The sequence below is a fragment of the Lissotriton helveticus genome, chromosome 8, assembly GCF_964261635.1.
Source record: "Lissotriton helveticus chromosome 8, aLisHel1.1, whole genome shotgun sequence".
In the NCBI taxonomy this organism is placed as follows: Eukaryota; Metazoa; Chordata; class Amphibia; order Caudata; family Salamandridae; genus Lissotriton; species Lissotriton helveticus.
The window spans coordinates 918,736,008-918,762,032 of NC_136069.1; the positions used below are offsets into that span (position 1 = coordinate 918,736,008).

A 26,025-nucleotide genomic window follows, 5' to 3' on the forward strand; every position below is an offset into this window, starting at 1 on the left:
TTCTATCAGTGCTACATTTCTCTAACACAGAATTTAACAAACTGCAAAATCTTTGATCAGAATTGACCACAATCTCTTCTTTTACATTTTCTAGAGAAAACAAAACATTAACCACTACATTAGCATAGCAGTTGACACCAGAACTGTTTTCAAATTTAAAACCAACAACATCTTCAACAGAATCCTTTTTGTTTCTGCTTATAATTTCAGGTTCATCGACTTTTCGTCTTTTTGCTACAACCTCCCCAGTATTGGTCACATTTCTTCGTTTCCGGCCTACCACACGTTTCTCAAACAAAGGATACTGAGGCAAATGTGGCGCATACTCTCTTCTCAACCTATTGTATTCCTTAACACAATCTAGATCCGCACAAATGTTTGTGACATCACACTCAATCAAGTACAATCCCGATAAAGTCCTAACTCGTGACAATGCCACATATGCCATACCCTCCTTGAACACAGAACTGCCAATATTCACCAATGCACAGTCTACACTTAAACCTTGCGATTTATGGATTGTCACCGCATATGCCAAGCAAACAGGAAACTGCTTACGACGAACATATAAGTCTTTTACAAGCAAAAATCTAGCAGAACAACGAGCAATTAGCTGTACTTCCTCAATGCCATCAAATTTAATTTTTAAAAATTCAATTCCATCTCTATTTCTGTATTTCACAAAATCAACAACATTACCCATTGATCCATTTACCAGACCTCTTTCAACATGTAAATTCCTTCTTAAAATTATACGGCAGTTCAAGCACACATTCAGAGTCTTTTCAAAACCCGCAGTTTTAGATATACTCTTCTCTAATGAATCCAATTTTGTTTTCAGATTCTCAGACAAAATAATTGTTGATCCCATATGCTCTACTCTGTCAATAGCTTCCAGTTTCACAATCTCTTGCTTTTCTAAATGCAACATTTTGTTGTTGAATTTGGCACATTCTGCAAGAGTTGGCATCAAACATATTCCAGATTTTTTCTCAGTAAGTTTCTGAAAAATATTCTCAGGCACAACATCTTCGTCTGGATATAAATTTGTCAGTAATCGTGCATGTAAAGCTTCTTTCCCATGCTCGGTCACTTTTCCAATTCTAACATCTTGTAGAATAGTCTTGTAAACTTCATCCTTTGCCTGACGCATATTTTCATGCAGTTCAGCATAATTGAAGTTTAACCATATATTGACGTTGCCAATGCTCCCTAAGCACTTCCTGGTATCTTCATGCGTGAGCATTTTGAACACAGGTTGCCCTTTCACTGGTGTCAGCTGCAGAAGATCTCCGAAAACAATGATGTGTTTGCCACCAAATAACACATCATACTCTGTTTTGAGAACTTCTTGCATTCTCAAATGCACAAAGGCAAGCATGACATTGGAAACCATGCTTACTTCATCAATGATAAGAAGTTTCATTTTCCTCAAGACTCTTGAAACTTCAAAACAAGCATCTCCAGATAGCTTGTGATATTCTAATTTGTTGTCATGCTCCACTGGCAGCATCAGTAAACGATGTAAAGTAATCCCTTTAATGTTATGTGCTGCCAGTCCAGTTGGAGCGGTGACAACACAAGACAGCGATGACTCTGTCCTTTCCTGCAAATAACACGAAATTGCTTTAATAAGGAAACTTTTTCCAGTTCCCGCTTCTCCACTCACGTACAGTCGGACAGGCTTCAACGACGTACATGAGCACTCTTTCTTGTCATGACGTAATCCATGATCAATTTGCATGGTAAGTTCGTCATATATTTTCCTCTGCTCAACGTTGAGTTGTCTTTCCAACTCTTCTAAGTTAACCGCATCCTCCTGAGCATGTGCCATGGCTCTTTCCACTTCATTCATAGCAGTGGCAGCTTCATTTTCGATAAGAGGTCCTCCTAGTGGATCCTGACTCAATGAAGCAGAACTCTGACTGTCCTGAGAACTGTCTCTGGCAATCTCGGCTGCAATCGATGCTTCCTGCTCAATTTCCACATTCAACATTTCTACATATTTAGGAAAAGCAGGACATTCTATGGTCTCCTTGGCAGCATTGAATGAGTCTTCATAACAAAGGAAATCTCCAAGCAGTTCCTCTTCTGCACGCCAAGGCTTAAAAAGTTGCAAAAGTGCTAAATAGAAAAACTCCTTTTTTTCAGGAGATTCGCCACTCAATTTTCGATGGTTTATCAAGTGGCATTTTCTTTGCTTGACCAGACATCCCTCACTTCCTATTACAGCATACACTCCTTTCTCAGTATCTTCTTTGATGTTCCTCTTGAATATGTAATTTTGCAGAACCTCATACAGACAAACATTCTCGAGATGACTGCTTCGATTTGGATAATATGTATCCAACATGTTGCTCTTCAAAATGTCGGTACTGTTTGGCTCCTTTTCCGCCAAATACTCAATTTCCCGCACAGGTTTCAGAACTCGATTACGCGTTGCAGCAAGACCAACACTCGCCCAAACGATACTCCTGGACTTGGCATAGAGACTTGCTGAAGACGACCGGTCAGAACATTCGTAAGCTCCGATTTCTCGATGCGACAACATCTTCAGACTGAAACTGTACAACTTCTTGCTGAGGCTCTTTTCATGGGAAATGTCCTCCCACATATCCTTCAATTCTGTCTTCTCTTTTTTGGTGATGTAAGATGTCACATACCGAGCCACAGCCATACAGTTATCAGCCACAAACTGTATATCCATGTTAGCATTCCACATGGACAAAATCACCGGGTTGTAGTCGTTAATGTACTTAGACTCTTCGTTCCTCTTCAAATTGTATGTGTTTTTAGGTGATTTCTTCATCACATTATGTCGCAGCGAAGACATCAAACTGTTCACTCTTCCTTTAGAAATCACCGATCGTGGAAAGCCGAAACGACATTTGGTGTAGAACTTGTCTTTGTTCCGGAATTTACGACGACAGTACTTTCCACATCGATGGCTTTGGAAACGTAGAACTTTTTCTCTTAGGCTTTTTTTCTCCTTTGCGTTTGGAACAGCACACGTAGGATACTGTTCTATGAAACTCTTCACTGAGTCGTCTGCATCCGTTCCAAATTTAGGTGCATCCTTGATCCACAGCAACATATGTATATGAGGAGCACCTCTTGCTTGGTACTCCTTCCTCCAGAAGAAATCCAACACCTCTCCAAGAGGTGGATTCTTCTTATTCATGATGAAAGACATCATACCTTCAAATCTATGATTGAAGTACCTACATACATTGACTGGATCCAAAGAGCACAGTTCTCCGGGTGTCTTGAATTCGATGTTTTCTACGTTAGCATTTGCCTCTCGTAGAAATTCAAGTAAGTCTTCCCAGCCATACTCAGCACAGCTCAAAGTGAGGAACCATGTGGGAGTTCCTAAGTTCCTCAGCATACATTTTAAATCACCATGACGACGGTACCAGTACTCATTAGTACCACGCTGACACGCCATGAGATTAATCAGGTGAGAATCCAAAATACTGTCTTGGACATTGACTTTATCCATAAAGTCACTTGCCGAGATGTTTTGCATGTGTATACCACTTTTCAAGATGTGGTTCACTGCATATGACAGTCCAGACAGATCGCTTTCAAACAGGAGATGAAACAAATAAGGAATGCATTGTCGAAACCTAGGATCTCCTGCATACAATCGCAAAGTCCGGTATTCAGAAGCAGGAATTTGATGAGGTCGCTCATCATATCTTCCTCCCTGACCTGTTGGAAAAAGCTGTGGGAAACACCGAGCTTCCAAACTTTCCTCCCAAACACTAATGGGACTCCCTTTCGCTTGTTTCATTTGAAACAACTCAATAGCATTCCCCATGACTTCCTTGGAATGCAAAGGATGAACACTATAATGTTCATATATTTCTTCACTAGTACAGGGTTCTACTTTCTCAATTTGACCAGCACACAAATCGCTATCCTCTTCCTCACTTACTTCCTCTTCTGCAACATATACATTTTTATAGTATTTATTATTATTTTTCAAATACAATGTTGCCCTTTTGACTTTCCTAACATCTACTAAATCTTGCCATATTTTCTTATTCTTTGTCGGAACCCCATTAACTAAGATAACAAGAGGTTCCTCTTCCACTTTTTCTACTCCAATTGTGTTAATGTTTTTCTTCAAATCTAGAGGCAAATAAACAACTCTTCCCTTTAATCCTCTCTGTAAATCTGATGGAGGCAATTTCCCTGTCTTTGGCTCCATTCTTACAATAGCCTGAAAGGGATGGATACTTTGAATCAAAATAGATTCATAAGTATTTAAATCCTTCAATTCAGAAGGAATCTCAACCAATTCCAGATTATTATGAACTGCTCTAGCAGGCATCTGGTTTTGATTTAATTTGTTACAACAATAAGTACACACACGTTGATCCAATCCCAAATCAAAACAATTTTCTACCATCAAGTATGTTGTAAAATCCTTCCATTCACTATTATTTTCCCTTTCACTTTTTCCATATAAATCCACTAACTTAGTCTGATTCTTATAATAAGTGCGTCGACAACACACACAAGTGAAATTTGGCCTCTCACTTGATTTCACCTCAAACGTCGCAATTTCCCTCTGGAAATTATCTGTACTGGAAACCTGTACACTATCTTCCACATTACTCTCTTCTTCTTGGTCAATTTCAACATTCTCTTCTTTACTTCCAAAGTAACAAAACTCAATTTCTTCACATATATTCTTCACATCTATTTCAGAACCATGCAAAAGAGCAGCGCATAATTGTTTAAGCATAATTGCTGGACTCTTAGCATAATACAACATTCTAACTAATTTCCTCACTTTATTATGATGCACTGCTAGCATCCTGAAATGATGAAAAACACTCTGGCATACTCTCCTGGAAAGACAAGCCAGTGAATGACCATGCAAACCTATCACTTCTCTCACTCTGCAAGGATCTAATTCTTGCAAGAACTTCATTTTCTGCTTCAAACTTTTCTTATTAAATGACCGTATAAAATCACAAAGCAAATTGATGGAATCCTGTCGTACACTGCAAATACTACTACACTTCCAGGTGTACACAGGACCCTTAGGACGTCTCCCTAAAACCTCATTACCTAACACCTCTTCTATCTCTGTTCTCACAACTTTTTCTTTTTCAACTGGACAACCATCTTTCACTTCATAAGCTCGACCACTGGTGTCAACTGCATGCACCAAATCATTATCCTGGAAATAACTCTCCTCATTAAAAAATGCCTCAGAGCTTGAACTATGCATCCATTCTCCAGAAAAAACTTCACAAAAATTACTACGATTAACTATTCTCTTCCATCTACTATTTCTTTTGAAATCATAAATTACCTTGTTTAGCTTCCTAATTCTATTGATTGTCAAAATAAATAACTTACGTTTAATTTCAAATGCCTGATCAATAACTTTCTCAACTATTTTTTTTCTCTTATAAAAAACCACTTTCTGTTGACCTTTCTTAATATTTTTTAACAAATTCCCAATTATCCTGTTGTGGAACATTCGTTTACGAATATCCGTAAACTGTTGTTTCCTTCTACTTTCATGCATAGAGTTATCTCTTACTCTAGCAGTAACATTCCTCATTGGCCTTTCCTTACCATTTGAATTGTTTATCCTTTTCTGGACTGAAACATTTTCTGTAGTAATATTTTTTTTACTACACATATTTCTTATGACTGTTTTTGGACTCTTACCCGGTGCTTTCTTCGTGACTTGACAAATCTTTTTGTTAGAGGACTGCTGCATTATTCCATGGTCCTGCTGTCTTTGACGTTTTGCAGCCTTTCTCACTCTTTCTTTGCTAGGCATCCTAAAATCTTGAAATAATCTGCAGTTGAATCTGTGGTAAAATATAATAAAAAATGTTATTAACCACTATTACCCAACAGTAAATTAATAACAGTCATCAAAAACTTAACACACTACTTAAGTATATAATATACTGAAGCCTATCTCCAATTTTTCACTGAACAGGACTCATCTCTTCTTAACCTTGGATAAACCTCACCTACTCTGTGTCCCCTGCACATAATTAAATGTAAAGGGGCAGATTTATATTAACTAGCACATCCTCAGGGATGCACCAGTTAACGTGCACCGCTGCTCTGCCACCCACGGTGTGCCGCATTTACAATCAGATAGGACAAAGCTACATCAAAACCCTGCGCCTGCTTGAAGCAGGCATAGATCTTGACGCAGGTAGGCTGAAAGCTAAAGCAACAACTAAGTGTCGTGTGCAGAAGTTACAAAAAAGGAAAAATGGCGTTTAAACCAGTAATGAGACCATGCTAACGTAACACAGAGTAAAAATATCCAGGATCTACATCAGTTTGGGGTTCACAAACCTGGCAGGTACAAGGCACTGAGGCTTTCCACCGTGCATGTCTCATCCCAAATCATATGTTGTTTGTGAATGAAACAATTTCCCAGACCAAATGCTTTGGATTGGCTACTTCTAAAAAATTAAACACCCCTACTATCCCGGAGTTAGAGGAATATGATGGTTGGAGTAATTTTACTCGTTGTCCATTAAAGATTTACAGGCCCTACTCCGTAATTCTTCCTTTAACATTTCCAGTATAAATCCAAAAGGTTGACTGCTTTGGCAACGTGCCTTATCCACGGTTTAATAACGCTGCCTTTTCCTTTATATAAGTTTTCAAATTGTATGAAATATATACCAATAGGTCGTTATTAACCTTTAAGTAGTGGTTTTCTTCATGAGGTCTGGTCGCTTCCATACACATACAGATTTTCAAAGATGATCAAGAACTTTATCTGAATGGAGAGGAATGCACTGAGACGCCAGATCATTCACTAATGTGTAGGCACATACAGTTACACGGTTCATGCAACAAACACCGACCAAATATGGCTTGCGTGTTGCAAGGCACACCAGTTCCTGCTATCATCCCCACGTTCAAGTTCTTGGAAAATGGTAGTTATTTGATGCTCAATAATGAAGATTGTTCTGGGTTAATTAAAAGTATTCATTTTATCGTAACAGTAAATGAACGGGTTATTTGCTGCAGAAATGTTCTATTTCCTCCCACACATGAACATAGGGAGTTTTCAATCTGGCCACAAATACCAACCTTGGGAGCACATTTCAACGGCATGGCAAGAATAAGAGCTCTTTTATCTCAGACAGAGGTGGCCTTGAGTTCGACCCGTGAAACTTTCGTGCTTCACATAGCGAACACCCGTACAGAGGTGCAGACCCTTTTAAATACAGATTCGCCTTTCCATTTCAGCAAGATGGTTCGGACTATCTCTAACGCGTCCTCCACAAAGGGCCTGGCGCACTTTTTTAAAGTTGTTACCAGTGGTCTCGTGACTTCATTTGAGAAAATCTTTGGAGTCATCCCTGCTTTCTTTCATTCTATTTTTTCCACTCTGCTTCGTGGATTCCCATTTTTACTTGCATTACTAGCGGACGCTCTTGTGCTTTTTTACATTTTTAAATATGGATGTCCCTCCTGTGCAAGCTCCCGCCCTGCAGCTGCTGACACTGTTCCACAATCGCATGCTAGAATATTATGGCACAATGCCGTTGGCGATATTAAGCACGGCATATGGATTATCTTTTCGATTCTCCTACTTCACCTGTGTCCATCCTGTATTTCACTGCCTGACCTGTGATTTCGATTGGGCCATTGATTTGTGTCTCTGCGGACCGGTTTCTCCTGACGTCGACTTTAATCAGCTGATGACTCCTATCATTACTCACGAGTTGGTTTGTCCTGGCGAAAGGATTATGGCTGTGGCATTGATGCATGGACTAATTGGTCCCTGGAATTTACTGGCGGCAACACAGTCTTTCTTGGAACAGAGCTTTCTTGAAAACCCACCGAGCTGTCCTCTGATGTTGATAGAGGATCCGGTGCTGGGAGAGCACTTATGTTCTTTTCCGCTTTTAAATTGGATGGCTGAACTCTTTTCGGATGAAGACGGTGACTTCCTATTGGAGGCTGTTGCAGCTTATTTTGCATACACAGTTATGTCATAGACCTTTTTCATGTTTGATATGCTGAGTACTAGCATTTCATTGACAATTCATTGACTTATTTGTCAAGTTTTTATTATTTAGCTTGCCTATTGGCTTAAGACTCGATAAAGTACTTGGCTGTTTTATTTTTCTTTAGCATTAAATTTTCCTAGTTTTTAATGTTTTACCTTGCGAACCGTCCACATATAAAGTTGCAATCTGCTCTCATGAGATGACACTTCTATTATCTTATTCAGTTCGTTTCCGGATCATGGGGAGGTGTCATCTAGGTCCTGGATATCTTTACACCGTGTTAAGTTAGCATGGACTCATTACCGGTTTAAACGCCATTTTTTCCTTTTTTGCAACTTCTGCACACGACACTTAGTTGTTGCTTTAGCTTTCAACCTAATAGTTCATCGTGATTTACATGAGAATAATATGTTATTGCTCTACTATCTGCTTTGCTTCTTAAACTATATCTGTACAGCGAGTGCTGAAGTTTCAAGAACAACACGATACAGAATTGTTATGAGGTCTGATCTCCACGACTTCATACTCATAACATAAGTGCAGCTTCTCCCAATTCTGGGCATGAGGCGGGTTTTATATTGCTTTGCCGAACACACATACACAACACTTGATGCGGTTCACATGAACAGAGAGCTGGTGTATGCTGATGTGATTCCTTCAAATCTAAGACACTAAAGTATCGGCACGCCCTAAACCAACACAAAGAGACCTTCTTAGCAAATAATATATTATGTGTATTAGGGAGGGTGACATATAAGCAGCCGCGGGCCGTGGAGGGACTTACGGTGGGGCAGGGAGGGGGAGGGGCAGGGTGGAGCCCTCTCCACCCTGCCCCTCCCCCTCCCCGCCTCCCTGCCCCACCGTAACTCCCTCCACGGCCCGCGGCTGCTTATAAGTGTTACTAACTCTTATTCATTTACAGCATGTTAACATACTGTCACCATTCGCTTTTTATGTACTACTGACTATGCTGGTAATTTTGCTACTGATAATATGTGTACTTGTATAATCTAAGATACTACGCCTGAGAAGACGGCATTAGTAAATAAACATTTCAAATACACATGTCTTCTTCTTAACTCCATGTTCTGGTTTCTAAGAAATATATAACGACCGACTGTTCATGAGTTCCACGTATCCTGAGGTACTATAAGTTCATATTCTGGATTGTCTAAACATTGAGAGTTTGTTATATCCAATGTGACACTGTACCTAGCTTGCTAAGGGGTTTTGATTACTAAGGTGAGTTTTGGGACACCCTAATTCGCCGAGGTTCCAATCCTCTGTCCACAGTTCTGTGTGAGAACAGAAACCCTGCGACAGGGGCACCCCTCAGCCTTACTGGAGCTTCATCACACTTACGATACAACTCCAGCAATGCGCCAACTTTACGGCACAAATACGTCACGCATCTGTGCTGTTTTTGCCCCATGATGCGCCACATTGTAAATGCAGCACACCATAGGTGACGGAACAGCGGCACAGAATGACTAACACATCCCTGGTGATGCGCCAGTCATCATAAATCTATCCCTATGCTTCTTATCTTGTTAGAGATGAACCGCCATATGTATCATCAAAGTTTTTTGCATTTCCTAAATAGCGAACTTTAAGGAATAAATAGCGATTCTTTACCATTCCTAGTTTGCGATGACCTATTTGCTAATTACAAATTACCCATTCATTTCCATGCAGCAGGAGGCCCATAAGAATGAAGGTGCAATTTGCGATTAGCAATTACCTCATCGCAAATTACGAATTTTTCCGACGGTGCAGGGGTGTCTCAAGAACACCCTACTGCACCCCTGAAAAAGAAATTTGGGGTCATATGGCGCACATAAATTTTGAAAACATTCCTTTACCTCAAAAACGATTTTCAACTCATAATTTGAAAACACTGCACATGGGGAAATAACTTAAAATGTCCTTAAGACACATAAAAGCATTTTTTGATTGCCTTTGCAGCATGTTTCAGTCACCTTTAACATGCCTATGTAACGGAAACATTCAAAATCTAAATTTGCCATGCACAGGTGGAAGCATATTTACAAGCAATTTGCTCCACAGACAAACTTCTTACATTGAAATGGGAAAAATAACATCAGAGACTCTCAATTACCTTATAAAGAAGCAGACACCATTATATCCTTCTCATCAATATTAAAACTATTACTTTTTCTCAAAAACGATTTACAAGTCATAATTTGAAAACACTCCACAGCTCCTATGCACATAAAAGCCCTGTCAGTACTAATACTTCACATTTTCTCCAATTACAATTTCTCAAAGAAACAAAATCTATTTGTGAAACACTTGAGACAAAGCAACATTTGAAAAACACAACTTTCTTCATAATTTTCTCCTTAAAGCACACTATTTTCTATCTAAATTAAAGAAATCTTTTCTCACCTTAGCAAATACTTTGAGTTTCAAAACAGTCTCAGAAACACACCAATTTGTCTTCAGCAGAGCAAAAGGTATGCACTCCAGAGTCTGCAGCTATCAAAAGCACAGAAATGCTGTAATTCCTCACACATATCTCTCATGTCACCCAATCAAAACTCTTCCCTCACTTTTTTTCAAAGCAAAACCCTTCCCCCCTCTGCCCCCTCTCTGCTTTTTCTGCATAGCAACCACCTCTTGCAAGACCTCTCACACAACAATGTTGCAATTGAACTCTGAACTCTCAGTGCACCTGCATATCCAGAGCATTCTTTCATTTAATGATTTTTTCTTCGCCACTCAAAATACATCTTTCAACGAACTCATCCATGCACACTAACTTTCTGTTTTCAGCAATCAAAATCCACCAATCACTCTTACTGCTTCATTAACACAGAAACTCCTCAGTTTTTTTCATTTTACACTCTCATTTTTTCAACTGCCATTTCATTGCCACACTTCATCTGACTGCAGCAGAACCTTCTCTCACCATGTTTTCTGTCTGGATTGTTGGACATAGTTACATCTATTGGGCTCAAAGGTACGTTGAAAACAGGAATTTACCTAACCTCAATTTACAAGATGTGGAAATTAAGTGGTTTGGCCACAGAGGATTAAAATGTCACCAATTGATACCATTGGTGAAAACCTTTATGCATTTGCCAAAACCTGACCTGTTAATTGTGCACTGTGGAGGTAATGATTTGGGCACTTTGACTGGGGTAGGTCTGGAAATGCTTTTAAAGGACACCTTTGAGCAATTGATGGCACTTTTTCCTCAGGCTGCCTTGGTATATTCAAATATATGCCAAAGACAGAAATGGAGGTGGTCGAACCAATTTTGTCCACAAATTGAGAAATCGAGGAAGCATGTAAACAAATCTGTTTCAGCTTACATGAGAGACCATGGAATGGGCTCCCTGTACAACAATAACTTGCGTTACTACATGCAAGATATCTACAGAGGAGATGGAGTTCACTTCTCAGATGAGGGCAACAGAGTTTTCACTCTGAATTTAAGAATGTGCATTGGTACCTACTTATAAGTACCTAAATGTACCATAAACCCAAAAGCTCTTCTCAGAGCTACCCTACATCTGATCACTCACAATTATTATTTTACTCTAACTTTTTTCACTAATTTTCAAGAAAGTACGCTCCCCAGAACGCTTCCCGGTTCGCGAACCGGGCGCACTCCACGCAAAAAAACTAAAAAAACAGTATATTTTTTTTTTGCCCTGCGAGACCCTTTCAAAGCCTCCACATCAAACCTAGGGGGTCAGGGACGATCTACTATGCCCCCTTATGGTCATTTGCCCCTTCGCTTTGGCCTCCTCTTGTCTCTCGATCCTACCGAGAGACAAGATGGCGGCCGCTACGGACTGTTTGGAATGTTTACAGACGCCGAAAAACCAATCAGCTTCGCAAACCTCCGTAACGCGAAAAGTACGCGAAGCGGAGCGCTGTTACAGATATATATCTTTTTTTGAACGTTAATTTCTCAAAATCCACTGGAGCACATATATTGAGACCTAGCAAAGGCACATCGGGCTACCAGTCCCTACAATTTTGCCAAGTTTCGTGCAAATCCATTCAGCCGTTCGATTATTAATATTATTTATTTTTTTTTGCCCCGCGGGGCCCTTTTAAAACCTCCACATCAAACCTAGGGGGTCAGCGACAATGTACTATGCCCCCTTATGGTCATTTGCCCCTTCGCTTTGGCCTCCTCTTGTCTCTCGATCCTACCGAGAGACAAGATGGCGGCCGCTACGGACTGTTTGGAATGTTGACAGACGCCGGAGAACCAATCAGCTTCGCTTCACAAAGCTCCGTTGCGCGAAAAGTACGCGTCCTGGAACGCTGCCCGGTCCGCTGTTACAGATATATATCTTTTTTTAAACGTTAATTTCTCAAAATCCACTGGAGCACATATATTGAGACCTACAAAAGGCACATCGGGCTACCAGTCCCTACAATTTTGCCAAGTTTCGTGCAAATCCATTCAGCCGTTCGGGCTAAAAGTGAGGCCAACCGCCCTATGGAAATTAACATGGGAAAAACGCGTTTTGGGACCCCCCTTTTTTCTCGGCCCCCCCTTGACGAACCCCCCCAAAATTTTCAGGGGCTGCTCAGAAACAAAATGTTCCATTTTCCAGAAAATTTCAGCCAATTCCGTCCACAAACGCCAAAGTTATTAGACATAGAATTTTCAAAAATCCCATAGAGAAAAAATCCTAACTATATATACCTACTGGCGACCGCCAGTAGGTAATATATATATATATATATAGCAAGTGAGAGGTGTCGCCATGGGGGCCTGTTTCTCTCCCAGCTATGCCTGTTTGCATATGGGCTACTGGGAGAGACAGGTCCTCTTTGGTCAACACCATGATGTCTGTATGAAGAGCGTCATACGATGGTACAGATACATCGATGATGTTTTTTTAATATGGCAGGGTACAGAGACAGAAGTTAGTCAGTTCATCGAAAAACTGAATTGTAATAATTACTATTTAGCCTTCACCTCAGATATAAGTCACAACAAAGCCAACTTTTTGGATGTCACAATTGAAGTGAATGATGGTCAGTTAGAAACAACTATGTACAGGAAGCCTACTGCAGGCAATACTGTACTACATGCTAAGAGTCATCATCCTCCCCACCTGATTAGGAGCATCCCCTATGGGGAAATGCTCAGAATCAGGCGGGTCTGTAGTACAGAAATACAATGCAAACAGGTCCAAGAGGCTAGCAAGCACAGGTTCCTGACCAGGGGATATAGTGATAGCATTATTAACGCTGCTATGATCAAAGCAAATGCTATATCCAGAGATACTGCCCTCATTCACAAGAAAACTCTGAAACCCACCACTTGTGGTGATAAACAACCCACCAGATTAATATGGACCTACAATAGGCAGCAAGGGGCCTTAAGAAAAATTGTCAACAGACACTGGGATCTCATAAGATTTGATCCGGTGATAGGAGAACACATACCAAGGAAACCGGCCATCACGTACAGGAAAGCACGCTCCTTACAAGACGCATTAGTAAAATCTAGTCCTGAGGTGATTCCACCCAGTAATTGGCTGGCAGGAAGCAAAGGCTTCAGGAAATGTTCCAGTTGCAAAGCTTGCCTGCATGGTGTGAGTAAAACAGAATACACCATTCCGTTCTCAGAAACGCCCCGTAAAATCCTAAAGCAGCTAACCTGCAAAAGTGAGTACGTGGTGTATGTGCTGGAGTGCCCATGTGGCCTGCAATATGTGGGGAGCACTAAATTGCAGGTCCACAAAAGGGTGCTCCAGCACATCAGGGCCATCAACACCAATGACGCCACGTGCCCGGTTGCTAGGCACTTTAAGGAGAGTCACAACAACAACAGTGCACTCCTTAGGTACTTCGCAATTGACACAGTAGGCCCATTGAGAAGAGGTGGTGACAGAGAGGGTATCCTCAGAGCTTTAGAGACTAAATACATCATCGAGTTGAACAGCAAATCCCCTTGGGGATTAAACTCGACTTAAGACTTGTACACGTGTCTGTAAAAACCAAATGATATACAGAAATAGCGTTATTTGACGTAATATTGTTATCTTCGCAAATATCGTTGTGTACTTGTTGTTTTTTTGTTTAGTTGGTTACCATGTTATCTCCTCATAATGATTGGTGTATTTAAGACACTTAATTGCTCAGCAGTTAGTATTGAAAACTTCTATTGGCCTGTGTTAACATCCGGTTCCGGAAAGAAAGCTAACGAACGACATCCTATGTAATACAGAAAACAATTTTAATACACACATATATTCACAAATTTGAGATATATGTTCACAATTTCACTGTTTTGTTATTTATCCGCACACGAGTAGTTGGACACTGTGCATGTGATCCTTTTAGGATACTTTTGTCTTTATATTGAACAGTTGATTTAGTATAAATGTGTTTAGTCATCTTTTGGTATTTTATACAGTAATTAATTTGTCAACTGATTTATTCTGAATTTGAGGTCTTTATTAGCAATGTGGATTATCCAGTTATAAACAATGCCTATGACTCCAAGTATCAGTTTCTAAAACACCAATATTGTGATATGAAATGTTTGTTTCACACTGTTAATGCACAAGTCACTTTGATTAATTAACCGTTGGGGATTATCCTGTGATTTACAATGGTGTTTTAAGTCTGTCTTCGATAGTGTTTTGAAGACTACGCAGTGTCCAATGAAAAGTTGGGGATTTAGAGCACTAGCACTTTAAATTCTGATCGCGCTCTCTATGCGTCATGTGACCAAGGCCTTTCGGAGGCCGAAACGTTATGTTTGACGAAGGTGCCGATTAAAGAATCTACTCACCTGAGCTACTGGGTCTCGTGTTCCTTGCTGTGGCGGCGTTTGGGAGTTTGTGGAAGCGCCCTCCAGTTCTGAGCTCGTTTGCAAAATATATATATATATATATATATATATATATATATATATATATATATATATATATATATATATATATATATATATATATCCTATATAACATGATCTCATTTATAGTTGGTGCTGGATGGGCACCCGGGGGTGTGTGGGAGGTGGGGAGAGGGTTGAGGGGAGTTTATTGAAAATGTTGCTAATTGTCAAAGTGAAGTTTAATCTTCGAGATGTCACGGTTGTATTGAATGTCTTGCCTTTTTTATCTGATTGTGCAACAATAATATATTCTGGCCTGAAGATTTTGCTAACATTTTTACTACATTATGATGTGTATAAATTGTACTTTCAGGCATGACGGACCACAATAGGTTTTTTGTCTATGGCCAAGTGTTTGTACATCTGTTCTGTGGCCCCTGGCCGGGAGTGGATACCTCTACGAATATTTTATACTTGACAACTGTATATTTTCCAGTTTTTATTTTACGATTTCCTTTTATAATTATTTTAATTGTACTACTTTTGTGGCTATTAGCCGTAATAAAGTAAATAGAGAAATACGTGTAGACTTAAAATAATAACCTTATTTAAAGGTAAACATGTTTTTCCTATATTATAAACAGTTAATGTGTAAAACCTTGTTTTTGCCATCTTTTCCAGAGGACATTGATAGCTCTTCATTGTCCGATGATGATCGGAAAGAAATAGTTAACATTCAAACTTGGATAAATAAGCCAGATGTTAAAAATCATTTCCCGTGTAACGAGGTAAAAGAAAACGGCAACATGTTTCCAAGGTATGTTTCTGTTCTCTACTCCTAAGAGTATTAACAGTTATAAAAATACATTTTGATAAAGGGGCAGAGTGAGAAGGCATGTTGCGAAATAATCATTTTGAGTAACATTAAAATTAACCATAGTAAAGCATAATTGAAGACTGAGGTTTAGAAAAACCTGTGGAGGACTTGTTTGCTCTGTTGAGTCAGCTGTAATTTGAAAAAAGACCAATTCTGAAACTAATCAGTGTAGCAAAACTTTTGAAATATATGAATCACTAAAATGGTCCTATATGAATCGTTCAAAGACCTAGAGCTTCAGAAGATAGCCCTAGGTGTCTTTTACCCAAGGAGTATACAGTGTGAAGACTTGTCTAGTGTTTGGGAATGGGAAAAGTTGGTAATGCCTTCAAACTATCCAAACATTGTCAACATGAATTTTAACATGATGTGAGTTGTTTTTGTTGCCAATATAAGGTGGTTTTGTGACTCACTGGGTCAGGGTTTTCCAGTCAGAAGTGCATCAGAATATCCCCTTCTTAATGCCTTCCCTGTTCCGTCATCAGGCACTTGTCGTGGACATTTTGGTCAGTTCCTCCAATGCTCATATGTAAGGGGGCTAGTGATAGTGAAGGACGCCGTCAATGGCAAAAGTGTTAAATAACAAATGCTGACTTGACAAAAGACTGTCCTTTCTAGATCAGTTTTATGGTGTTCGTTTTCCTAAAGATGTATAGGAAAACACAATGTTTTGTTAAAATAACCCTCGCCCACCAAAAGGTCCCTTGGTGGCATGCTTCATCATCGGGTTCTTCCCGCCCGCTGCGGGGCGGGGCGTGCTGCGACCAACGACGACGTGAGAGCACCTATTGATGAAGTGATGCTATGTGTGATGTGAGAGTGTAAGGGTCAGAGTGTATATAGTGGGATTAAAAAATACCTGGCTGAGTGGAAACTAAAATGTAATACTCCCCATGGCTGGTATTATCAAATGTGGGGAGTGGAGGATGGATGCTATAATGGGCTACTACCTCCCTAGTTCCCCAGCGGTACACAGCGCCAAGAAACCCTGGGGTGAACGTGCGCTCTACAAATTCATACTAACTTAACATAACATAGTCCCTAACTAGATAGCATCATTTTAGTTGTTAAGGGTGGGCATCATTTTAGTTGTTAAGGGTGGACTTTCTTTGGTTTTTCATGATTTACAGGGATGTGGGTGAGTCCTCTACATACTGAACCTCTTCACTCCTTTTCTTGTTTATATTTTTTACAAAAGACTGTTCAAGATACATTTTAAGGTATCCATCATGGGTGAAAAGGAAAGCCCTGGACCGGATCAAGCAGGCACTAAGTGATCTGTATTATACTAAGAGTGGTGCATTCAAACATTCTTATATGCAGAAGGTCTACGAGGAGAGTCATTTTACAGGGACATTTTTTGCCTGGCAGGCACGAGAACAGGCTGCCAGTAATATGATACATGTTCTGAAATGCCCGGTGCCTGGGGTTAGGTATAAAGTGGGTAAAAATCATGCTTGAGAATTATAGACCAATATATAGTCAGAATCAAGTGGTGCATAAAGAAGTGTTGGGGAATTTTTGAGCAGGGCAACCTATCCTTACCTTATTTGAGGAAGATGGGGAAAGTAATATCTGTCCCTTCACTGAAGAAGAATTGGTAGAGGTGGTTAAGAACCTCCCAAAGTGTAAGGTATGCAGCCCTGATGGATTCTCAGCAGAATTTTTTAAATCCTTCCTAGAAGTACTGGCAGATTATTTGGTATTGGTTACCAATGCAATGTTGAAGTGTGGCCCAATCCCAGCATCTTTTAGTACGGGGAACGTTGTTAGCTTTTTAAGGAAAAGGTGGAGAAGACTCAAATTCGCACCGCCCAATTACTTTACTGTAATCTGATTATAAAATAATTATGAAATGGGTGTGTAATAGATGTAATTGGATAGCAGCAAAACTGATCCATCAGAACCAGAATGATTTTACCGCCAGACATCAGCGAGGCACAAACATGCATTACTGATGCGCTGGACTATTTTTCAGTTAATAGTACTGCCGCTATAGTTCTTTTATTAGATGCAGTAAAGGCATTCGACATGTGGGTCTCGGAAAGACTTTATAGTATCTTAGCCAAATTTGAGGTTCCTCCCCAGATCACAGGGTTGGTACATAAGATGTATTTGAGTGTGGAAGCCTATATTATGATTTATGCCACAGAGGTGGGTAAATTACAAGTTTGTTGAGGGACCCGGCAGGGTTGCCCTTTTTTTGCGATCCTGTTTGCTTTTTTATCTAGTCCCTGGAGATTGCTATTAGATAGAATGACAATATCTGACCTCCCATGGACAGATGGGCAAGATACAACTATACGCTGGCGATATCTTGCTGATTCTTGATGGTATTGAAGGCTTGCATGAGAAAGCTTTTGAGATTTTGTTGCTATTTGAGAAGTTGGGGTGCTATAAAATCAATAGGAAAATAACTTTAATTATTTTATGCAGGTGTAGTTCGGACAGGTTACTCCCAGAAATAGTCTCTTGCGTGAATACTCAACCAAAGAGGTACCTCAGAATTAGATATTCTTCTAAGATGGAGAATTTATGAAATCTTAATTTTGCCCTTTTGCTTCTAAAAGTCCACGCCTATGGTTGCCCGTTGGAATTCCCTTCCACTAACAATCGCTTTGATCAAAATGTCGATTCTTATATTAATTTATTTTCTTTTTTCAGCCACCCATGCTTGTTAACAGCATCCTATTTTTAAGAAAGTGGAGTCCATGTTTATGTCATGTATTTGGCAAAATAAAATGGACAGATTAACATTAAGCACTTTTAATGAAGAACTGGAGATGGGTGGGTTGGCACTTCCCAATGTAAAGTATTATTATTTTGCATAATTTGCACAGTATACGTTTAGATTTAATTTGAAGCTTAGATTAGGCGATATGTTTAAGAATGATTTTATGCTGCTAATTCTTAATGAGTGTGATGTATGTGGGATGCTAAAATTAACAAAACCGGCAAGTTTGTGGTCTCTACATAACCTAGCCCAAAGAAGTAGGGGACGTAATCTAGCCTGGTCACTAATGGAGCGACATCCATATCTAAAAGCAAAGGTATAGTGGGAGTACTGTACGGAAGACCCACTAAATCCTTCAGAAACTTGTTCTCTGAACGAGTTAATAGATCCGTATTCTGTGCTCCCCATAACTCCGCTCCATAGAGTACCGCACTAACACCTCTAGCCTTATAGATGTCAAGCATCGGGGCAATAGGTTTGAGGGACGACGTGCGCTGTTCTTTAAGTAGAGCCACCACTACCCTTTTATGGGACAGTAACATTTTTTGGAGATGACAATTCGATTTCATGTTATCAGACAATCGAATCCCTAGATAGTCAAAGGCCTTAACCCTTTCCAAAGGCACCATATTTAGTAAGGGTGGCCGACATTGCTTTCTTGGGGGATTCAAGACCAGGTATTTTGTCTTTTCAGCATTGATTTTCAACCCCCGTGAGTCGCAAAAAGAATGAAAGCTATTAAGGAGACTCTGTAGCCCAACTGGTGTTTTCGAAATCAAAAGGGTATCATCTGCAAATAATAGGGTAGGTATTCTCCTGCCCGCCAGGGTTGGAGCATCTGAAGGATTTTTTAAAAGATGGTCCACAACTCCATTAACATACAATGAAAATAGAGTGGGTGCACCCCTGACGGACTCCCCGATTTACTGTTATTCGGGCGGTCTTCTCACCCTGTTTGCCCCACCGTACCAGCGCAAAATTATCAGTGTGGAGCTTAATTATTAGTGAAAGCAGGTACGGGGGCATCCCCAATTCAAGCAGTACCCTCCATAGGCAATCACGTGGTACTAGGTCAAAAGCAGTGCGCAAGTCTATAAAAGCAAGATACAAACTACCTTTGCCAGTGTAACCACCTTCTGGGAGAGCAACAGCAACCGAAAGGACTGTTCGATGGTCCCGGTGCCTGATCTGAAGCCCGCCTGGAAATCGGAAAGGATTCCATTTTCCTCTATCCATTGAATCACCCTCCCCAAAACTAGCTTCCCTGCAACGTTTTGAGATGTATCTATCAAGCTTATGGGTCGGTAGTTTGCAGGGTCGTCCCTACTCCCTTTTTAAAAAATCGGGACAACCTCGGCACCCATCCAGGATTCGGGGAGGGCAGCGTCAAAGTAACTACATTCAACAGTGAGGCAATAAGATTCCCCCATTCTGGCACATTTAAGCGAAACAAGTCCCCTGGAAGCCCATCGGGCCCCGCAGCCCTGTTGGGAACAAGAGACTTTATAGCATTCTCCACTTCTATGCTGTTGAACAGTAGGTTCTCACTCAGCCCAAGGTGGTCTAAAGGTGGTGTTTCAAAGGGTTCCCACCCCTCACCCGTTATTGTGGTGTATAATCGGGAGAAGTGTTCCAACCATGAGGCTTCGGGGATATTGCATGTTATAAGGGAATCAGGTCTGTTCTTGGCTCTAACTAGTTCCCAAAATCCCCTAGAATCTCTACTGGCGCTTGCCAACTTCAGGTCGCACCAGAACTGATTCTCCCAGTCTACCTTCGCTTTACAGATGACTCCCCTATACTGTTTCCTGGCTAAGCTTATCAGCCCACCTTCTTTAGATTTAACAGCAGAGATTAAATGTAAATGTATGTATTTCGATTTCGATTTATATAGCGCACGTTTCACCCAGGGGTCTCAAGGCGCTTGCTTAGGGAACCCGTCCTGGTATTCCCCTGTGAGAGATACCCCGGCAGGGTATTCACAAGGTGAAAGCCAGGCATCCCGCCGCGAGGGGCCGTAGTGGAGATTAAGCAAGCTATTGCCCAGAGTCGCAGAGTGTGACCCCGTGAGTCGAGTAGGCACCGGAGCGAGAATTGTCGAGTCCGTGGAATTTTTGAGCCCATGACCCGCCGAGGTGGGGAATCGAACCCTGGTCCACGGCTGATCTCAGCTTCCGGGTCTGCCGCCTCTAACCACTGAGCCACACTTCTCCACTATCCCTCTCCAAATCCCTCTTCGCTTTGCGACAGGAGTTGTTATACCAACCTGGGTTTCCCTGGGACGCCCCCTATTGCCAGCCTTTCCCCTTCGGCTTTGTGTAATAAAGAGTTTGCCTATAGATTTTGTAGTGTGACCAAAAAGGGTGGAGATCTCATTGGGGCTTAGGGTAGTAAGTTCCAATTTGGATGAGAGCTCAGCCATAATAGAACGTATTTCCAAGACCTTGCCCTCATCCATAACTACATTATTCCATTTGAGGCGTCTCCCGCAATTTGAGGAACAGACTTCAGCTGACGATCTCGGAGCGGGAGTTACCCGATGGATATTGGCCATCGACCATATGGGGGGCAGCGTCAAGGAAAGCAAATTGTGGTCACTATCTATGGACGGTATAACTTCCATGTCTAATACGTTTGCCCAAAGTTTGTAGTTCAACAGAATATAGTCAATTCTAGACGAATGGCCTATTCTGTTGAACGTATGTGCTCCCAGGGGATCCGAAACTGTTCTTCCATTAGCTGCCCTCAAGCCGTACTCCAGGGTTAAGGCATTTAAATGTATAACCCTTTGGGACCACCTTTTGACAGGCGCTAACGATAATGGTGGTATGCCTCTCCTAGTATCTTCCTCTTGTGAGCCCAAAATATCGTCAGCCGCTAAGGGCTCGAAGGTGCAGTTAAAATCCCCTGCGAGCAAGATGTAGTTATATGGGCTAAACGAGCTAAGTTCGTGCTCAAGATCTAATAGGGTCGAGGAGGGCAACCCTCTTTTAGGGGCATATTCCAAAAGACTCGATGAGGGAATTCCACTCCGGTGAGTCCAAATTGCGTGAAATACCCGCAATGTTCCAACTAGCAATTTTCCACCCCTTAATCAGAGCTGGCTCATTGTCCACAGGCGATCTCTGTGGGCACGAGGTATGCTCCGCAGAAATGGTCGTTGAGACTTCCCTCCAACTCTACCGTAGTATCAGACATGCCCACTGCGGAACAACCCAGTGACTCCCCAAGATCGAGACCGGGAGAGGGAGAGACAGGGGGTGATTGATGGATCCACAACCTCTCGCCTTGCAAGTGCGAGCCAAAGCTCCCTAGTTCGGGCACTACAGAAAGTATCTGCTTGGGCAGTTGGTTACCATCTGGTCAATGGCCCCACCATGGCCAGCAAGAATTCAGACCTGGGCGTTGATAGGACATAGCTGGAGGTAGTAGGCTGTCATGAAAATTAATTTCAAACTCTTCATCCCTGGTAGTATATCCACAGGGCCATACAGAAGCGTGGCAGGGGTAAAAATAGTTGAGACCACGCGTGCTAATCCCTGTTCTGCTCTCACCATAATCCTGATTACAAATAAAACTAGCCACCCTAGCATCTTTGAAATTAACTAAGATGCAGTCACCTCTAACATCCTTAGGTCTGGTACCAATCCACTTGACCCTTCTTACATGGATGACCCGACCATCAATGGAAATTGGTAGAGGTCTATTTTCTCTGAGCCAAAAAATAGTTTTATTTTTCAGTTCTGTATAGGACTAGTATTTGCCCGATGTAAGTGTAGGAACCCCTATAAGAGCAACTACAAAGGGCTGGCAGTCCGGGGGAAGGTTGATGGTAGGAACTAAGACTGGGTTCGGCTCGTCTAGTAACTGTGGTTTGGGGGCTGCTGTCGAATTATCAATTAAAGTTGAATCAGGGCCTTTGCCTTTACAAGGATTCTTATTGGTACTAGACAATTTTTTATTAGCGGCACTACTAGACCCCTGACTTGAGGCCTGCATCATCTTCTTTAGAGGCTCACCACCACTCATTGGCACCGTGGATTGCACCGAGGCATCTGCAACAACCACCCCTTTAGGGGACCGGTCCCTGGACGAGACTCGACGGTGATGGTTGGATGCAGATGCCTCAGCCCCTGAGGGAATGATCGAACCGTTGGTAGCGACAGACAGTGTTTGAGGAGCAGTATTTCCCACTTGCCCGTCCTACCTGATTCTATTGTGGAGTTTTAATTAAGGATTTCACGGAGAAGAAGTTGTCGAGGGTAGCCTGCTCGAATCTATCCAACCTCTCAGTAAGCCCTTTAATTTTCTCTGATACAGGGAGGAGCAGGGATTTGAATAAGTGTTCGATCTTAGCAATCGAAGGGATCTCGGAAGGGTGACCTATTGCAGGCACAAATGTAAAACCTTCACCCGTACCGGACACAAGAGGATTGGGCCCCACTGCCCGCCCCTGAGAGGAATTGACTCTTTCTCCCACACACTTGGAGGTCAAGCCCCCCCTGTTCCCAATCCTCCTCGACTTCTTGAGGGGTTTAAGGTGGCTACCAATTCGAGGGCTAACCATACGTTTCCTTTTGGATGGGGCAGCTCCGATTAATTTTGGTAGTGGAGCAACAAGAGGGGAAGTGGGACACATCTGACGGGTTGGGGTAGGTAAAGCGACCACAGGGGAAAGAGCAGAAGGCTCAATCAATCGTGTATCGGGGATGGGGAGCCCTTCCCTGCCTGGAGCCAGGTCCGACAGCCTCTCAAGTCTGTCCAGGCTAGTCCTAAGTGCTGCTAGTCTTGAGTCATCAGTATTAGAAAAAGCATTAGCCCCGGGTGCCGCAAAGTGCACCGGTGAAGGGGCCAACGCTAGAGGGCCCAGGGATGAGCGTTTGCTCGAATGTAGTTCCTGGGAAAGGCGGCGTTCGGTCATTGCAATTTCCTTCTCAATGACCGTAACGACGGGTGATAAATTAGTCCATAGTACCTATAACGTTATTCTTCCCACCCCTCAAGCTTTTGCAAGACCGTGTAGACATTGCACAACCTGCAAAGTAACATACAACCAATTACGATGCCCAAAGCGGGTATGCTGGATGGCAAGCAACTATACACAGAATGGAAGTTCACAGATAACCAAACATTAGGGGGGGTGACCCAACCCGGCCCGTCTGGCCCCGGACGGCCACAGACGGCCCGCCATTTGCCCGGGCTTAGCCCGGCGCACTCCCGCACTCTCCCGCGCAGCGGTTGACTATGTCCAAGAAATAGCGCGGTTGACGTGCTGTGGGCGTGGCAGGCAGGGAACGCAGACCAGGTGTGGTGGGTCGAGCAGGGACTCCTGGGAGAGCGAGTCCCTGCAGCGCTTCTCTACCTGCCTGCCTGGCGTCGCTCACACACAGCTCCTCCGGTCCTCTCAAGCCTCTAGACCCAGGGCAGTTCAACGAAGCGGCACCCGCGGAGCGGGTGCTGCGAGCAGTCTCCAAAGTGCTTCGGACTCCCAAACTCGGGCAAGGCAGCAAGGAAAGTATTCAACTCCTGGGAGGGGAAGGCAGAGTTTTGATCGCCTCAGTGTGCTGTGGGCGTGGCGAGCAGGGAATGCAGACCAGGTGTGGTGGGTCGAGCAGGGACTCCTGGGAGTGCGAGTCCCTGCAGCGCTTCTCTACCTGCCTGCCTGGCGTCGCTCACACACAGCTCCTCCGGTCCCTCAAGCCTCTAGGTCCAGGGCAGTTCAACGAAGCGGCACCCGCGGAGCGGGTGCTGCGAGCAGTCTCCAAAGTGCTTCAAACTCCCAAACTCGGGCAAGGCAGCAGCAAGGAAAGTATCTGTATCATTGGAATATGGATATCATGCCAGGATGTTTGTATCACAAATTAGGATCTCAAAAAAATTATTTTTTTTAAAAAACCAGTTTTGGCATATAATTAATCTTGTGAAAAACTAGCACAAATGATTAGATTAGCAAAAATGTGTATGTAAATTTCTGTACAAAAGCCACATCCCCTCAACTTGCTGGTTATTGTAAACCGTTACTTCCGACTTGAGCTGGACATCTGCTAAAATCAAGTTAAAGTGCAGACTCGTGAGTATTGTAGTGCATTCGCATTTGACTTTCTGAAGGACACCTAGTAATGACTAGTTGAACTGCTGTTTCATATAAGAAATTCAATGCTTTTGTATTCGGCTTTTGAAGGACACCTAGTAACGACTATTGGAACTGTGACTTCATGTAAGAATGAAAAGGCTTTTGCATTTGACTATAAAGGGGCACCTAATAACGACTTGCGGAATTGCACCTTTATAAAGAATTTCAGTGATTTTGCATTTGACTTTTGATGACATCTAGTAATGACTTGTGGAACTTTGGCTTCATTGACAAATGTCAGTGCTTTTGCATTTCGCTTTTGACGACACCTAGTGATAACTAGTGTAACTGCAGCTTGGTGTAAGAATGTAAATGCTTTTGCATTTGACTTTTGAGGAACACCTAGTGATGACTAGTGTAACGGCAGCTTGGTGTAAGAATTTAAATGCTTTTCCATTCGACTTTTGATGGACCGTAATGCATTTGACTCAAGACCATGAGGAACTGCAGCTTTGAGCAGGAATTTTAAAGATTTAGCATTTGACTTGAGAGGGAAATTTGAAAATGCACTTTTTGAATTAGCACTACTAATTACCCCACATATTACATAATTGATAATATCACTGCAACATTTGCAATGAAATTATTGATGAGAAAACTGTGCATGGCGGGGCGCAAGTTATAATTACCTTAGGGCACGAGTTATAGTTACTTCAGATAACTATAGCTGGTGAATTTCTATGTTTTTTAGAGTTTAAAACGGTACTTTGTTACTGAGCATTTCACCTTACTATAACTTTACTTTAACATTTGTGTTTTTCAGAGAAAATACATTGTGAGGAAATGGGGTGTATTATATGGTGTCGTTGTGCGACCTCATTGTGTAATTGTAACGGGGACGGGTTGCCGCCGCACCCTGAACCCCGGTGCGAGCCTTTAACCTGTGACCCCTTCCTCTAGTTTCCACAGCCGACAATGCCCCCTGTGTGGAACATGCCTGAGGAACGGTACAGTTGCGACGAGGAAGAAGGCATCGGGCCCTTTAATTGGACCGGCGGGAGCACGGAGGAGGAGTCTGGTCACGCCCTAAAGGACGTCAGCGAGAGAGCACAGGTGTCTATACTTCTGAGGAGTGGACAGCGTGTGGAGAGGAGCTGCGTGGAGCAAGAGAGAAGACGAGAGCGGAGTTGGGAGAACGGAGACGGAGGAGACGCGAGGAACAACGGAGGAGGGAGAGACGCGAGCAACATCGGAGGCGGAGGAGCCGCGAGGAACATCGGAGGCGGAGGACAGAAGGGGCCCTGTGGAGACGCAGGAGCCAGGAGGCCAACGGCACTACGATTCGCCCAGCCGCACACCAGGAGGGGTGTGGCTAGCAGAGGTGCGTAACCGTATCTCAGGCTGGGTTGGAAGGAAGGGTAGAGGCAACCCGTGAGCATTCACTAGTCCCCTGGTATCCACTGCCCTCACTTCTCTATT

At 42.3% G+C, this 26,025-nt stretch overlaps 1 protein-coding gene across 4 annotated transcripts in view; it reads left to right on the top strand.

The window, feature by feature from the left end:
- The window catches only part of TBC1D23 (TBC1 domain family member 23), a 656,146-nt gene that overhangs the window by 546,287 nt on the left and 83,834 nt on the right, over positions 1 to 26,025 (top strand). For all 4 annotated transcript variants that reach the window (XM_078657742.1, XM_078657744.1, XM_078657743.1 and 1 more), the window contains one exon: positions 15,544 to 15,679. In XM_078657742.1, coding sequence (XP_078513868.1) covers positions 15,544 to 15,679 — 136 coding nt within the window. The remainder of the gene's footprint in view (positions 1 to 15,543; positions 15,680 to 26,025) is intronic.